The following is a 17201-nucleotide window of genomic DNA, read 5'->3' as shown; positions in this document are numbered from 1 at the left end:
TTTTCGATGTAAACTAAAAAAGATCCATTTTTAACCAAGAATGTAATAGTTCAAGTTTGAGTTAGTAGAATTAATTTTCAACAAAAAAGAAAAAATTTTCAGCAAAATATAGTTGAAAACTATTTGTAGAATCTGTCTGATTTCAAACGGATTCGACTGCAACACAATTGATTTTTTTAAACTTAAAATTGAACTATTCCGTCTAAAATTGAAAATTTATCTTTTTCATTTAAGAATTCAACTGTTTAGTTAAAAATTCGTCTATTTGGTCGAAATTTTTTTCTTATAAGTTGAAACTTCATATTTTTGATTGAAAATACATGTATGTCGTTTAAAATCCGTCTTTTTTGTTTAAAAATTAAAATCCATATTTTTTATTAAGATTGCATTTAATTTTTGGAGGATTCATCTTTCTTGGTATAAAATTAATCTTCTTGTTTGAGAATTCATAATTTTTTGTTAAACCCAGATGACATTTTTAGGCATGGGATTCAGATTCGTAATAGATATTATTTTTCTAGCTGATTTCATCAAATAAATTGATCTAAACCGCTTAATGGAAAGAAATTTCGTGGAAAGAATCCTTATAGCTTTCAAGTAGACACGTTATAAATTTTCAATTGAATTCCAATGTTCTATACAAAAATTATTTAAAGTAAATGATTCCCAATTTTTCAATAAATTTAATGGAAATTATAAGTTATTACTATGACAGGAGATTACGAATTATTGCAAAAGATTGGAGTTGATCAAAAGTTCAAATATATAATTGCACAATTTTAATTAAGAATATTAAAGGTTAAAGAATTAACGAGTAAAATTAAATAACTAAAACTTTTAAAAAAGCCTTCAAGGATTCAATTTGAAAGCTAAAATTTTTTTTTAAATTAATTAAAATTGTGCCGAATGGAAAAGTTTGAAAGGTAAAATGAGAAAAATTAGACTTTTTAAAATCCCACTATTTGAAATTCCAATATAAAAATATTTTGAAAGTATATCACTTAAAGGCCACGTGTTGGAAGTTGGAAAACGAATGAAGTCTGGTAAATAAATTCGGTTAATTCTTCATTTGTAAAAACAAATGTGTATCCCTCATAATTTAAATTTCAAATTTTCAAATCTAAACGGTAAAAATGAAATCAACTTATTCTAACAAAAATTATGTATTTTTTTAATTACAAAATGAAGGTTGTATTCCTAAAATTCTCAAATGTTAATTATACCAAAAAGATGACTTTCTAAAACTTTTTATTTTTTGTTGAGAAAGAGTTGGTAATATGTATTATATATTTCCGGGGTTTTGTTTTTTATTCACGACTGCTTTCATCGGAAACAATTATTTTTGGAAAATTGAATTTTCAGATTTTTCTCGGCAAATATTGAACAATATAAAAAAAGTAAGGCTGTCCTAAAAATTTTCTATTAATGTTTTCAACATTCCAAGAGAAAAAATAAAGCAAATTTTTTTTTAATTTGTTCTCGCTAACGTTGCAACATATCACAATATAAAAAGAGTTATTTTGCGTCGAACGTTCTAAAATTTTCAAACTTTTATCTGCATATTTTTTATACCTTCTGTTTCTTCCAAAAAATGCAGAAATTCGACTTTTCAAAAATAAGGTTTTAGAATGCGAAGCTCTGTTTTACCAAAAGCGAAACTTCGAAGATATGTATAGTGCATATTACAATATAATTATCAAGAAACAAATAAAAAATGTCAATAGTTGGATTTTCGAGATTTTGGAAAACTGTCTTTCAAAACATTAAAAACATTGAAAAAAATGTGTATTATGATCCAAATACCAAATCATTCTCACAATCTAACCAAGAGCTTTTTGCATGATTTGAACTAGAAGGCCACAAATTGATAACAAACAAATTAACAGACTATGTTCCAAACTTTTTGCAATAATATATCTTTAAAAAGTTTGACTTCGTGTGCGACTGAAAAATATATTTACAGATTTTTATGAACTTATTTTATTTTCAAATAAAATCACTTTTCACGTCTCAGAAATTTATTTTGATTATCCTTCACTCAAAAAAAAAAAAATTATAAATCAAAAACAATACCTCACCTAAAAGTAGTACATTGGGACCCCCATGACGTGTACTGAATTTGTAATCGATCGCATTCAATCTGGATAACGCGCGCGAGTAAAATAGGTTTAAGAAATCATTATCTGCAGAATTTTAACGTTTTTTAAAATCTAAATTTTTTATACATTTTTTGGTTATTCTAGACTCCTTTTAAGTTTTGCTACATTTTAGGATACTATTGTATTCTTTTCAGTTTTGATCCCTTAAGAACCCTTCAAGTGCAAAAAAATTTGTTTAGCAGTTTTCATGGTCGCAAAAAAAAGTTTAATTACAGGGATATATTAAAACATAATTTTCTCCCTCAGCATAGTATCCAGAAATTTGGGAAAAATAAAAAGGCTTAAGACACCCCTAAAAATGTAAAAATAGCTCTGCAGACAATATATTTTTTTAACCTAAAAAGTTGTTCGCGCGCGCGTTACCTTAAATCGATCAATACCACATTCAGTACACTTCATGGGGTCTCAATTCATTACTTTTGACATAGTATTGTTTGCTATGATTTTTTTTACCCACCCGCTACGTGAAAAATGGATCGCGAGCAGAGTAAATTACCGTCCAGCCGGAGATCCGTGACATCACTAAAAAATGAAAATAAATGTAACGAAAACGAGCGTGTAATTTACTGGAATAACTTTTCCAGGGGCGCCTGTCTGTCAAACTATTAACAGAGGCTGAGCCTTGCACGAGAATATTATTTAATGATAACCAGATCGTCCTTGAAAAAATTCGATCAAGTGCAGGATATATAAATTAATAAAATTGACCAATGACAGAATACTATCACATCCTGCGTAAAAAACATTATTGGAATTTCAATGCCTGCGAGTATATTGATTGATAGTTTTATTCAAATTGCACTAAAGGTGAACAATTTACGTGATCGATCATTACGATTCATTTAATGAGATATTAAATTATATCAGAGGTGAAAGTGTAAAAGTTGTCTATTTTAAGATATCATAAGTAATAAAAAATATTTATAGTAAATAAAGTGATTGCAATAAATCTTGTTATGGCAGGCATCAAAGTACATAAGTCAATTTTAGGCAAAAAAAGGGTTAAAAGAGTATTGTGGGTAGCGATTCGGCGGACGATTTCAAATTCCCGGTCATTTTCCGGTTAGATTTTCGCAATTTTTTCGATCAACCAAAAGTAAAATATTCATTTTTGCCGCAAAATGAATTTATTTTAATTCATAGTGTTCATTCTAAGCGTCGTTTACTACAGCAGAGTTAAAAATTGAAAAATAGTTGAATTTTTAAACAAATAATTAAATTTTCCACTAAGAAATATCAATAAAAAAAATGAAATTTTAAAGCAAAAACATGAGTTTTCAATTAAAACGATAAATCCTCAACTGAAATAGTAGAATTTTCAAACAAAAAATTAATTTTTACTAAAACAGATCAATTTCCAACCAAAAGTTAAATACCTAGATTTTAAATTTAAATAATTAATGCTCAACCAAACAGATGAATATGTAACTTAAAATATGGAATATTTAATTGGAAAAAGTTAGATTTTCAGTTTCAAAAGTTTATTCTCCACCAAAAAAAAAAATAAATTTACTACCACGAAGATTAATTTCCACAACAACAAAAAGAAAAATTTTCAACTGACAAAGTTAATTTTCAACCAAATATTAAATAATTACATTTTTATTTGAAAAATGAATGTTGAACCAAAGGGATACATTTCTAACTAAGATCATGGAATATTTAAGTGAAGTAATAGATACATTTTCCGTTCATAAAATTCAGTTCATAAAAATGCCAAGAAAAAACAAGTTTTCAATCAAGTTGCTAATTTTTCAACCAAAGCAATAATAATTATTTAACTAAAATACTTTAATTTTTAATAGAACTGAACTAGAACTAGAAGATTAACTTTTTTTAAAAAGGGATAATGTTCTTGTTAGAAAATCGATTTTTGAAGAAAATACGTAAGTTTTCAATGAAATAGTTGAATTTTCAATTAAAAAAGATAAATTTTCATAGAAATTGTTGAAATTTTGAACTAACAAAGATGAATTCTTAATCATAACAATTTATTTCCTACAAAAAGGCGAATTTTTTACACAGTAAATACATTTTCAAACACCTAGTTAAATTTATAAATAAATACATAAATGAAAATACAATAATAAATGATGTTTTAATAGCAGTAAAATGAGATAATCTGAAAAATTTGCGACTAGAGATAGAATAGAAATAACTTTCCACTGAAGTTGCCATCCTGAATAAATTTAATCTTTTTGATGAATTCAGCTATTTCTCGTTTAAAATAGAAATATTTTCTTGTTGAAATGTCAGCTGTTCCATTTTTCGTTAAAGCTTTATCTTTCATGATTGAAAATTTTATTAACTGGTAGCAAATTACATCGTTTTGTTGAAAAAATAGCAATTTTCTTAAAGGATATTTACTTAAAATAAATAGTAAATTAATAGCTAATCAATTAATTTCACTATTTCGTTAAAAAATCAGCAAACGTGATTGTATAAAATGTAAGTATTTTATTGAAAATTCGTCTTTTTAAGTTTCAAATTCAAATTTATTGGTAGAAAATGAACCTATTTAGTTCAATATTGACTTCATTGTTATCAAATCATATATTAAGATGGAAAATTTCAGCCTTTTTTAGAAAGTTCGTCTTTTTGGTTTTAAATTTCACCAATTTTTTTGAAAAATCAACTGTTTTGTTGAAAAGTCGTATTTTTTTGGACAAAGTTTAACAGCCTTTTATTAAAAATTTTTTCATTAAAATTGAAAATATGAAATTCTTCATTTAAAATCCATCTTTTTGGTTAAAAATTAAACGAATTGGTTAAGAGTTGGACTATTTTGTTAAAAATTTATTTTTGTGGTTAAGGGCATGTGATACTTAGAAAATTGTCGATTTTACCAGTTTTAGATTCCCCCGGCTTTTTTTCTAGAATAATAAATATTTTGTCTTAAAAATTTGGGAAATGATAGCGAACGTGCTAACGGACGTCCCCACACACTTTTTTTGTGTTTTTTTATCAACAAATTTTTGATATTGCTAACAACGTGCGTGTATATTTCGAGGTTATGTGTGTTAAAATTCACCCGAGAGTTACTTCCAAACTACACAATATTTTTGGCCGAAAACTTTGGATTTACAAATAAACATAGCAACTAATCTCCCGGAACTAACCTTGTTTGCAGGCAATCAAAAAAGTTTATTTCATAAATAATTTCCAGATTATTGGAAAGGCGTAGATAAAAAACGACGTAACCTCAAAATAATGCATATGCATAACATTTTTATTTAGCACAATAAATTTTTTTGTTATTATCCCTCAAAAAAGAGTCTGAGTACGTCCATTATGATATCTTATAGCATCTCCGAATTCAGTTTTAAAACATTTTTATTTTTGTGGAAAAAAGCCGGTGAAACTGTAAGTATTATTTTATTCAAAAGAATTTAATATCAGGACAATGTCCTTCAAATCTGAAAATAGCAAATAAATCGTTTAGGAAATATTTGAAATTAATATAATAAAAATAACCTCTATCAAAGAATCTTCTTTTTTAATATCTTAAATTTCTGCTCACGATTCTTAAAAAAATAGAAACATTGTAAAAAATGAAGGAAAAATTGGATCTAAATGATCGATTTCATATATTTTAAGATTATTTTCTAATTTAAGGGGGAAAAGGGATGGACCATGATCTCTGCTATAAAAATGTATGCAAAGTTAATGAAATTGTAATTAGTGTAAATTGCGTTGGCAATTTTACTTATAAGTAATTTTAGACGAAAGTCTATTTTATCCATCAATTAAATTTTTAGTGTCATTTTTTCAAACTTCTATAAACAATTAAGTCCGAAACAAAATCTTCAAAAAATGAAGTTGCTTTGCTCTTTCCAGAAGTTATGGAATTTAAAAGCTTTCATTTTTTGTTAAAACAATTGAAATTCGGATTAAAATTAGAAATTCTATCTAATAGATTCAAATTTTGAATTTTAGAAAATCAAATTTGTCCTAAATTTTGCCCAAATTTATACTAAACATACTAGAAAATAAAACTTATCACCACTTGAAAGCCTTCAAATGTAACAATAATGAACAACGTAGATAATTCTTTAAGAATATAAATGTGAACTAGAAGCTTGTTCGATTTAAAAATAATTTTAGTTGATGAGCTTACAATATGAAAAAGATATATTCCAAAGCCTTCAGAACTGGTTTTGAATATATTCAAGAAACATGGAAAAATATGTGTAGTTCAAACAAAAGAATACTGAAAAATCAAATCAATAAAACCAAAATATATTTAAATAAAGTAATTTTTATTTTTGAAACAGCCAACTAGAACCTACATTTAATGATTTTTATATCTTAAAATTTGTCCAAATTAAATCCGATTCAAATTATAGTTTAAAAAATTTCACAAACTTTAATTATACAAACTAAATGCCGACACTTTTATCCCCGGAAAAAAATTCCGACCAAAAAAATGAATTTGGCAGTCAATTAAATTTTAATTTAATTATAATTTAAAATTAAATTAGATAACCTTGGCTTTTTTTACTCGATAAATATTTTAACAGATACTTTTACCATTAAAGACGAATCATGATGACCTACTGCTGTTGAAATTAAAATAAACAATTATTTTATAAACTTTAAGGTCTTTTATTGCAAATTAAAAGAAATTCTCGGTTCACGTAAAAATTTCCGGTCATTTACCGGGTATCGGTGCAGCAGCGGCCACCCTGAATTAGCATTACAAACATTTATAATTTAAAAATTATAAGAATTTGAATTGAATTTCAGGAACTGAAAACAATCGAAATTGAAATTCGAAAGATTCATCATTTTTTCATTAACTAAAAGTTCCCTATTCCTATTTTTCTCTGCAATAATGATTGCTAGGGCTGTTATTTATATAAGTAGGTATCATTTCAATCAAATCTTACCTGCAGGCAGCCGCAAAAAGACTTCTTAACTCGAGAAGGCATTGTTTGACAGCGACCGACAAAATCCTTTAGAGGTTGTGGACTCTTGACAGGGCAGGTTGGAATAGTTGGGATCCTCTGAAACAAAACAAAAATCAATTTTAATCATTCATTCTAAAATTCTCTTGAAACTCTAAATCTCATTATAGTATAATCATCCAATTTTCTGAGTAAAGTACCTTTTACGGAAATTGTTTTTTAACACTCTTGAAGCAACATTTCGAAAAAGAATTTTCTCCTGTGAAAATGTTGAAAGATACAAATAGAGATAGAAAAAAAGCTGTTCAAGAACTCGTTTAATTATCAAGATTTATAACTCGCTACACTAGTAAGTACTCTTTTTCATCTCACTTATGATTTCTCATAAGGTAACTAGTTCGAGGGCATCGCCTCATTCGTTTGAATTTTTCAATCTTGAAGAAAAAACAAAGAAAAATCTTTTTCCTTCCTTTGAGCTTAAAAATTTCCCAATCACCTAAGAAAAAATGAATTTAAATAACCACATTTTGTAACCTATTGCTGTGTTTACCACGTAAAATTTATGTTCAAAGACGTGTCATTAACTAAATAGAGTAATTTCGTGTTATGTGTATTGTATTGTCCAGTACTAGAAAACCGTTATCCTCACGGAATACCAGAATGTGGTAATTATTTTAAGTACTTTTTATTTCGATCCATCAGGGACACTAAACGTGTTAAACTCTTACACATCTGAGAGACAAAAAAAGTTAAAATAGGTAGTACCACGATTTTATTGTTAGCACAAACCATAATTCTTAGCTAAAATCTTGGCTGGAATAATTTGGGCAAAAAAATACAGGACTGTAAAAACATTTTTACAGGAACCTATAAAAAAATGTTTATTACATTACAATAAAAATTACAGCGAAGTAACAATTTTGTATATTATTTAGGTAAATATTGTACTTTTTTGTATAATGTTTTTATTGTATATTGTATTTATTGAAATAAGATCATTTTTGGAGATGTGTAAATAAATGATAGCCATTACAAAGAAACTTCTATGTTTGAAATTTAAAGGTATAGTCGAATAGTAAAAGATGATAATTATTAAACAACAACAAACTTTTTGAATGCAAAACCTGTAATTTTCTGTAGATTTTTGTAGTTGTATTTTTTGTAAATAATTTTAGAAAATTAAAACTACAATGAAATATAACAATATACAAAATAGTACAAAATTCTTTTGATTAATAGACAACATTGCTGTAATCTTTGTTGTAATTTATTGTATTTATTTGTAGATTCCTGAGAAAATGGTTTAAATTTGTTGTACTTTTTCTGAAAATATTTTCCTCTGCTTTAAAATTAGGTTTCATGGATGGAAAATAAAAAGATAACATTTTCATGTAAAAATTTTTGCATGACTAAAATGTGTGCTTTATATATGGTTAATAATAATAGAAAAATGCAAAAGTTATTGGCAACAGGTAATTTTTTTTTAATTTGTGCATTTCTTCAATGAACTCGAAGAATTTACAACATCATTCTTATTAGTGTTTTTCAATAATTCAACTATTCCACAATTATTTACGTAAAATTGAACGTATTTTTATGACATAAAATGCCAAAATGTAGATCATTTAAAATACGGTCGTTTTCCGTAACGCCTTATGGGCTTCTACAACAAAGTAAAAGAAAAATATTAAAAAATTATCCGAATTCTGAAATTGTATAAATTTATATTTTCATGCTTTTTTTTGCTCTTCTTTAAGAAGGCACAAGAAAAGATTAGAATAAAATTAACGTAATATTTGATGTTTCAGCGAAAAATATTTTAATTTTAGATCAAAGTAATGGAATTTAACGGATAAAAAAGTTTTTTTTTAATAGTTAAAATGATAAACCTTTAAAAACAAGAAAATTGTTTTTAATACAGTAGTTCTAAATCTAGCAAAGTAGTTGAAATTTTAACAAAAAAGAAAGATTTTTAACCATAAATTCAGTAGCTAAATTTTCAACCAAAAATGTAATGTTTGATATTTCTACAAAACAGATTTTAATTTTATGTTAATAACAGTTGAATTCAAAGAAAAAGAAAAAAAAACGCATTTTCAACAAAATATTTACATTTGGAATCAAATACATAAATTCTAAACTAAAATTGTGAATCTTAAAAAAATCCATTTTTATCGAAGCAGTATTCAATTAAGTAGTTGAATTTTTAACCTAAAAGTTCAATTTTGAACCAAAAATGGCAGTCTTAATAGTAATAGTTGTTATTTCTAACAAAAAAACGAATTTTCCACCTAATAATTGAATCTTCAACCAAAACATAAAAATTACAAAACAAATAGTTACATTTTGAACTAAAAAAGATTACATTTTTACCGGAAGAGTTACATTTTTATCTGTGAAAGATTTTTCAAACAAGAAGGAAAAAGAATTTTAACCTAACTGTTTCATTTTCTAAATACATTTCAATTTTCTACCAATTCAATCAAAAATGGTATTTTTAGCAAAACAGTTGAATTTTCAACCAAAATGGATCAATTTTAAATAAAATTGTTGAATTTTCAACCAAATAATTAAGTTTGCAACCAAACAGTTACATGTTTAACCAAAAATGATCATCTTTCTACCTAAAGAGATGAATTTTCAACAAAGTAGTTGAATTCTCAACCAAGAAAAATTTGTCAATCAAGAAAAATCCAAAACTTCAAACAAATTAATAAATTAAAACAAAGTTAATTTTCAAATATAGATAAAAATGAATTGATTAGAAGATGACAAAATCTAAAATAAAATATAATAGTAGACTAATTAACTGAAAAGAATTAGCTCAACAACAATAATTGGATTTTTTTTTATTCCACTCTATTAATGCAACTCATATTTCAATGTAAACACGAGAAAAACGGAAAATAGACTAAAGAATAATAGTTTAAATAAACATTGAAGTTTGTTTTTAGTACTTTTGAAATTTTACGTTAGAAAAATAAAAATTTAGGATAATAAAATTGTTTAACATTTCAAGTAAAACCATGTCAAACTGAAAATGAATACCGAGAATGTTTCTTGGTCCTCCAAGAACAATGAGATAACTTTCAAGTGAAGAGATTTTAATCTGCGGAACCAAATGACGATGACCATATTACTTTCTTTCTCTGCAGAAAAAGCGTGCAAAGAATTTCTTTTCTAATTAAAAATCGTATACAAGGAAGTTTAAAATTTATATTTTCTCTTCTCGAGCCGTTAATTCACCTAATTTCTTACTTTTCGCAGGTAATTTTTCAGTACATTTAGTAAAATCATTAAGCACATTACTCATGAAAAAAGTGACTAGTTACCGTCAAAATTGAAAAATTTGATACTTTTTTATGTCACTTTTTTATGATAAAGTCACTTTCAAAAATAAAAAGATCATTTAAGTCACTTCTTTCAAAATGAATTATAAGCGAAAACACCAGGATTTCTCATTTGTTTTACATTTTTCAAATTCCTTTTAATTCTTTTAAATGCACCCTGAATTCTTTAAAATTACCTTGAAAAGGACTGATCTCAGTGAACATGTTTTGGGTTTTCAACTTTTTAATTCATCCAAAAGACTTAAATTCATCTTGAGTTCTTATGGATTTTATCACATTCTTATCCACGAATTCTATTCACTCTTATTTACCTTAATCCAATCGATTATATTAATTAGAATAATTGTTTTATTCACTTGAATTTCCTTGAATTCTTTTAATTCTTTTAATTTCACTCTAGTTTGAATGAAACCAATGGCATATTTTGGATTTTCTGAACTTTTTTTCATTTGATTTAAATTCATTTGGAATTGATCCTGAATTTTGATAATAATTTATCCGGAATTCTTTTAAATTCTCTTTATTTTTTCTCAATTTTGTCCAGTGCAATTTCTTGATACATTCCAAAATTAAGAAACTTAATTAATTTGTTGCATTGCTTTCAATTAATTCGAATTGTTCTTAATGCACTTGGAAATTAAAAAAATTCACCTTGCATTTTTATGAATTTCAGTGAGTTCTCTTCATTCACCTTAAATTGATCTGAACTTATTCGAATTTTATTCCATTTTGTAGTTTAAAAAAACTCTCTTTAACTCTTTTTCATTCTCTTTATTTTTTTTAATTAAACCTCAATTTTTTAAATCCATTGAATTTTAATGACATCAATCAATTTTACTCAATTCGTTGAAATTTTCTCTCGTTTTTTTAAGGTTTTTAAACTCACCTTGAATTCTTAGGAATTTCATCAAATTATTTGGAATTCTGTTTTTCATTCACTTACATTTTTTTAAATTTCATTCAATTCTCACTTCCATCGAATTTATCTAAATAAATGCGAATTTTATTTAATTAGCTAGTTGAAATTTTTTAATCCACTTAAATTATGTTAAATTCGCACTGAATTCGGGTAATTCCCATTTTTCTCAATTTAACAGAAATTTTTTGTTTTTCTAAAACTGTTCAATTAAGTCCACAAATTCTTATGAATTTAATAATATTATTTTGAACTTCCTTTTATTTTTATCAATTGATTCCAAATATAATAAATTCAATATCCTGCTTTAATGTTTTTCAATTCACTTTGAATTTTTTCTAATCTTGCCTTCCATTTTATGAATTCTTCTTATTTCCCAACCATTTCTTTAAATTCACTCGAATTTGATTTCATTCGTTTTTTTCTCTTCTATTCACTCACATTCTGTTCAGTTCGCTCTGAATGCTGTTCGCTTCCTTTTACTGAATTCGATGGCAAATTTTCTAATTTTTAAAATTTTAATGAATTATATTCTTTAAAATTCTTATGAATTTAATGAAAGTTCTTGAATTCTTTTAAATTTGTCTAAATTTTTAAATATTTTACTGAAATCAGTAGAATACTTTGAATTTCTTCATTTATTCTTCAACTTATTTGAATTCATTTGGAATTATCCTTGAATTCTTTTAAATTGTTTTTAATTCTTTAGAATTCTCTTGATTTTTCTAATACTGGCTTAAATCTTTTAAATTAAATTAAATTCTTTTAATTTTACTCAATTCTTTTGAATTAAATAGATTTAACAACTTTTTTGATTGTTTGATTAAATTCACCCTAAAGTCATTTAAAGTAAACTTAAATTCTTGGGCATTTTATCAAAATCTTTTGAACTTCCTTTAATTTTTTTGAAGATCTCGCTGAAGACATTCTAAAACAAATATTTTCAAATTATTTTGCTATTCATTTGAATTTTGATTAATTCCTTCAAATTATTTTCATTTCCCTTAAATTTCTCTAAATACATTCATTTTTAAGGCAATTATTTCTTGAAGATTGCTTTGTTCAATCTACCCCTTTTCGAGTCCAAAATGATTTTAGGCGAACCAAAGAATCTTTAGGAAAAGAGCTGCGACAATTTGAATAGTGAAAATTAAAAAATAGTTGTAAAATGAATCAGCTTCATTATCATAAAAAAGTATTGTGAACTGTGCCACTTTTTTTCAAAACACGTTTGATTGGCTTAAAAATTGTTTAAAATTCCACAGCACATTATTGGGACAAAAATTGATTTTCAAATTGTTTAAAAAATTTCTATTCAAATAATATGTTTAAAAAGTCGAGATGCAGAAAACTAATAACGCTATTCGATTTTGTGAAAAAAATCCATAAAATGCATCTAGTTAATTGTAAAATGATTTGATGAAACAAATCAATCCTTTCTTCGACCGTTGATATTTATTGATTTCAAATCGTAGATTTCAAATTATTTATGCCTTACGGTCCAATCGTAAATCGAAAAAATAAATATGAGCCAAAAAAAAAAAACATGTTCTTCGAAACTCAGATATTTATTTAATAGAAAAAACTCCTTTCAAAACTTCCTGACGTTTCAGTACACATGCGTACCTTTTTCAAAGGTTCTTAAACCTGAGTTGATGATAGTTTAAATAGTCAAACAGATCAATTTTCAGTCAAAAAAAAGGAACATTTCAGTCAATAGTTTTAAGAAAATTAATTAAAATTTAGCCATTTTTTGAAGTCTCAAAAAAATTTTTCGAGACTTCACTCGATTACACTACATTTTTTAAAATTGTACGAGAAAAACAAAATTGGCGTAGGTTAGGACGGACGAACAGAAATTTATTTATTTTATTTATTTTTTTATTTATTTATTTATTTTTAGTTATTTTTTCGATTTACGATGGGACCGTAAGACATAAATAATTTCAAATCTACGATTTGAAATCAAAAAATGCATCTAGTGAACAATTTGTTTTCTCCACCTAGTTTATGTTATTACTTTTTCTGTGTTTCACATTTTTGAACGAATTGTTTAAGATTTTTTTTTAATTCTTAAAAAATAATCTTTTAGTTTCTGCGCTATTATTTTCACAAATACTTCATGACTACATAATTTTATTAAAGTTTTTGAAAAATTGGTCATTTTTTACTTTGTACTCTTTCATTCTGCCAGTTAAATTAAAAAGGTACGTACGTTAAACTGTCATTTTGGTCTATTTTTGCATTTCCAGGTATAAAAGTATAACACTAAACCGCAAAGTCACTTACGTATCTTTTTACCTTGGAAAGCAGTGTTTGTCTTGTAACATGTTTTGGCGTCCCACTAATGTATTTCATGTTAGTTAGAGTTAAAACTGCTCGTTGATTGTTGTTTAAAAAATAATTTGAATTATGAGACCATTTTTTGGCTCTCCTGTAAAATTTTGTTGTTGGCACTTCTTACTCAAGTTGTTTATACTAAATAAAAAACTTTGTTCCCTAAACTATTATCGAGAATTACAAGCCTTGTTAAAATTTTGTGTATCAAAATTGGAAATACTGGAGTAGAAGTAATTCAAGATTTATAAAATTTCTGTACCCGTCCAAGATTCCATGACTATTTCTACACTTTTGACAAGACACATTGTTTCCGTATTCCCATCACTGGAGTTGTTTTGTAGAATATGATGAGTTTAGTAGTACTCCCAGAGCCATATTTGATAAGGAGGAAAGCGATTGCTAAATGACACTCAGTGCATGCACAGAAAAGGAGGAAGTCTTCTTCAGTCACGATTTCGTTATAATTGCGCTCGACAATTAGCGAATTTCACTTTTGCACTCAAGCCCGTCTGACTGCTTCCTTTCGGAATGATGCTCAGTGCTCACGAAGCGTACGCATTGAACTTGTGTGAATGGTGACAAGGTCTTCCGTTTAGCTTCTGTTATCGCATGTGCGCAATGTGAGCTGCTCTTATCTTGACAAAACTTACGGCAATTAGACTTGACAACTTATCGCTGTCACTATGCATATCGTACGACGTTTTTATTTCACCAAGGTAGCCTACTTGCTGCTCCGGCTGCCTGGTGCCATACTATCACAGTCCCTTTCATTTTATTAACTGCTTTGTTACGAAATTTTCCCCTTTTGAGTTATAACTTGATTGCCAAGTGTCACCCTATATTTTCCCTCAGTTGCAAGTATATCATTAACTCAGAACGTGAACCCATTTCCTTAATTCATTGATAAGGTTTAATGTTTATGTTTGTATATTGTACAAATTATCCGCAGATTGTGTCGTTTCAAGAATGGAAGTTGCTTTTGAAGCTGGAGATTTATGCAGACTTTTACAGTTTAAAAAAATTTACCTTTAACAAACAAACACGCGCAAGATTATTTTTATTTCTTCTAACGAAATTTAAAAATTGAATTATAAAATTTTTTTAGTTAATGATGTTGATGTTTGTTGTTGGTTTACGGTCAGGTAAATTGAAAACAAATGGTTTCAAACGTTTTTATCTATAATGTACGTTGCTACATTTTCTCAAAAATGTTTGTAAATAATTCTTTAACTGCAATGTTTATTGATCATTTTTTATTTTTACTGCAGTATTATTTAGAAAAATTCTACTTCTACAGACATAATTTCTAATGGTAAAAAATAATTCATTGCATTTCAATTCTGAAAATTTCAACAAAAAAAAATATATTATTTTCCAACTGCGATCTAATCAAAGAATATCATTTTCAATTGTAACTTGTGTCCCTACAAAAATTATTTAACTTTTACAAATTTAAACAATTCATTGATGAATGACACCATTGTATGCTGAAACCTTAGGAATAATTTAATAGTTTTTAATTTACCTGATTCTAAAGCCAACAACGAATATCAATATTCTCTAAGAAACTTATCATGGAAAATCCTCCAGCGATTATGATAAAATAATTACATATTAATAAAAACTTTTCCACTTCATAGTATCTTTTAACTAGTACCATTGAAAAAAAAAACAAGAACAATATTTTTTATAATTAGTATCATAACTTTAGAATTGATTATTAATATTTTTGTAAATACATAGAAAATTAAACCATTGTCTTTTTGTTCAAAACTATCAATTTTCGACGAAAAACACTAACATACCCGAAATTTGTTCAAAATTTAAAGATTAATTTTTGAATTCGAATGATCTTTGCTTAAAGTAACTGATTCAAGTTGAAAAACGCCAGCATACCTTATTATTGTTTAAATATTTAAAACATTTTTTGAAATCCAATGATTTTTGAAAATAAAAATAGCAATTTTAGGAAAAAACGATAACATAATCAAAAAATCTTTATTATTGTAAATACTCTTCGAAATTGTGTTTTTTTTTAAAATTCAGAACATCTGATTTCGAGTAAAAAAAACTCTAGCATACCCTATTATTCTTAAAAAAATCTAAAATAATCTTTGAAATCTAATATCTTTTATTAGCAATAGAAATTTGAGACAAAACACTATACCATAACACGGCCAAAATCGGTTTAAGATCATATATTTTCTTTTAAATTCTGCTTGGAATATATTTTTTTCATCATTGCCAAAAAATTGTAAATATTCTTTGAAATCTAATTTCTTTTATTAAAACCAGAAATTTTAAACGAAAAACATTAACATAACATTATATAACCAAAATTTTTTTTAAGATTCTAAGTCTTTTATAAACCCGAATTTTTGTTTCTTAAAAATAACCGATTTCTAGCGAAAAACACTAACATACATTATTATTGTTAAAAATGGTAAATATTGTTTAAAATATAATTTTTGTATCACCAATAACAGAAATATCAGGTGAAAGTTACGAAAATAACTTAACTAAAAATTGTTTATACTGTAAGTCTTCCTTTAAACCTATTTTTCCCCTAATAGTTGATTTCCGGCCAATAACATGAGTCAAAACTAAAATTGTTTAAAAAGTTATAATATTTTTGACATCCAATGATTTCTTTAATTAAAAGTACCGATTTCCGGTATAAAACGCCACAAAACCAAAAATGAATTCACCATCCAAGGAATGAATCTGAATGATATTTTAAATTATCTTACAATCTTCTGATTAATAATACCAATTATTAAACAACAAATTTTTCCAAGTTGTAAATATTTTTTCAAATTTAATTATTTTGCTTAAAATGCCTTGTTTTCAGTGTAAAGCGTCAACATAATCTAAAATTGTTTAAAGGTTTTGAATCTGATTTTCCTTCAATTTTTTAAATAAATAATCGAGTTTCTGTGAAAAACGTAAATATAACCTGAAATTGTTCAAAAATCAAAATTCTTGTTCGAACAATAATGATATACGTTTGAAATTCCGATAAAAAGCGATAAAAACTAAAAACGGTAAATTTTTGAAAACTTTTCGATTCTTGGATTTTTTTTTAATACGCATTTTCGGTGAAAAAAAACTAGCACAACATACAATTTTTAGAGATTTTAAGCTTTTTTAAAATTTTATAATTTTATGTTAAAATTGTTATTTTTGCATACCAATTACTAGCGGAAAGCACTAACATAAAACATATTTTCAATAACTTATTAGATAATTTAAAGGTTATAATTTAACTGCCCAAAAGTATTAAAATGTGTTGTGGAAAATTAACTCTAAAAACTCTACATCTATAATAGAAGGTTCGAGACTGCGTCTGTACTAGGTAAGGAAGATCAGGCTAGAAGATTCTCGAAATGTGGAGATACTAGATACACCGAGGAAGTAGGCCTGGAAAATTCGAAGGAGTAATAAACGCAGGTATATAAGGACAGACGCCCTCCGCCTTAGTTAGTTACTTCGTTCGTTCGTTAGTTAGTTCGTCTGAAACCTCGGTCAA

General features: G+C 26.3%; 1 protein-coding gene across 4 annotated transcripts in view; it reads right to left on the bottom strand.

The window, feature by feature from the left end:
* The window catches only part of LOC117167140 (disheveled-associated activator of morphogenesis 1), a 255300-nt gene that overhangs the window by 63175 nt on the left and 174924 nt on the right, over window positions 1-17201 (bottom strand). For 3 of the 4 annotated variants that reach the window (XM_033351840.1, XM_033351838.1, XM_033351837.1), the window contains one exon: window positions 7049-7165. In XM_033351840.1, coding sequence (XP_033207731.1) covers window positions 7049-7090 — 42 coding nt within the window. In that variant the 5' untranslated portion in view covers window positions 7091-7165. Of the gene's footprint in view, window positions 1-7048; window positions 7166-13931; window positions 14172-17201 lie in introns of those variants that run through there. The other variant, XM_033351839.1, reaches the window with a different exon arrangement.

The sequence above is a fragment of the Belonocnema kinseyi genome, chromosome 2 (genome assembly GCF_010883055.1).
Source record: "Belonocnema kinseyi isolate 2016_QV_RU_SX_M_011 chromosome 2, B_treatae_v1, whole genome shotgun sequence".
NCBI lineage: Eukaryota > Metazoa > Arthropoda > Insecta > Hymenoptera > Cynipidae > Belonocnema > Belonocnema kinseyi.
This window is presented reverse-complemented; position numbering and strand designations above follow the sequence as displayed.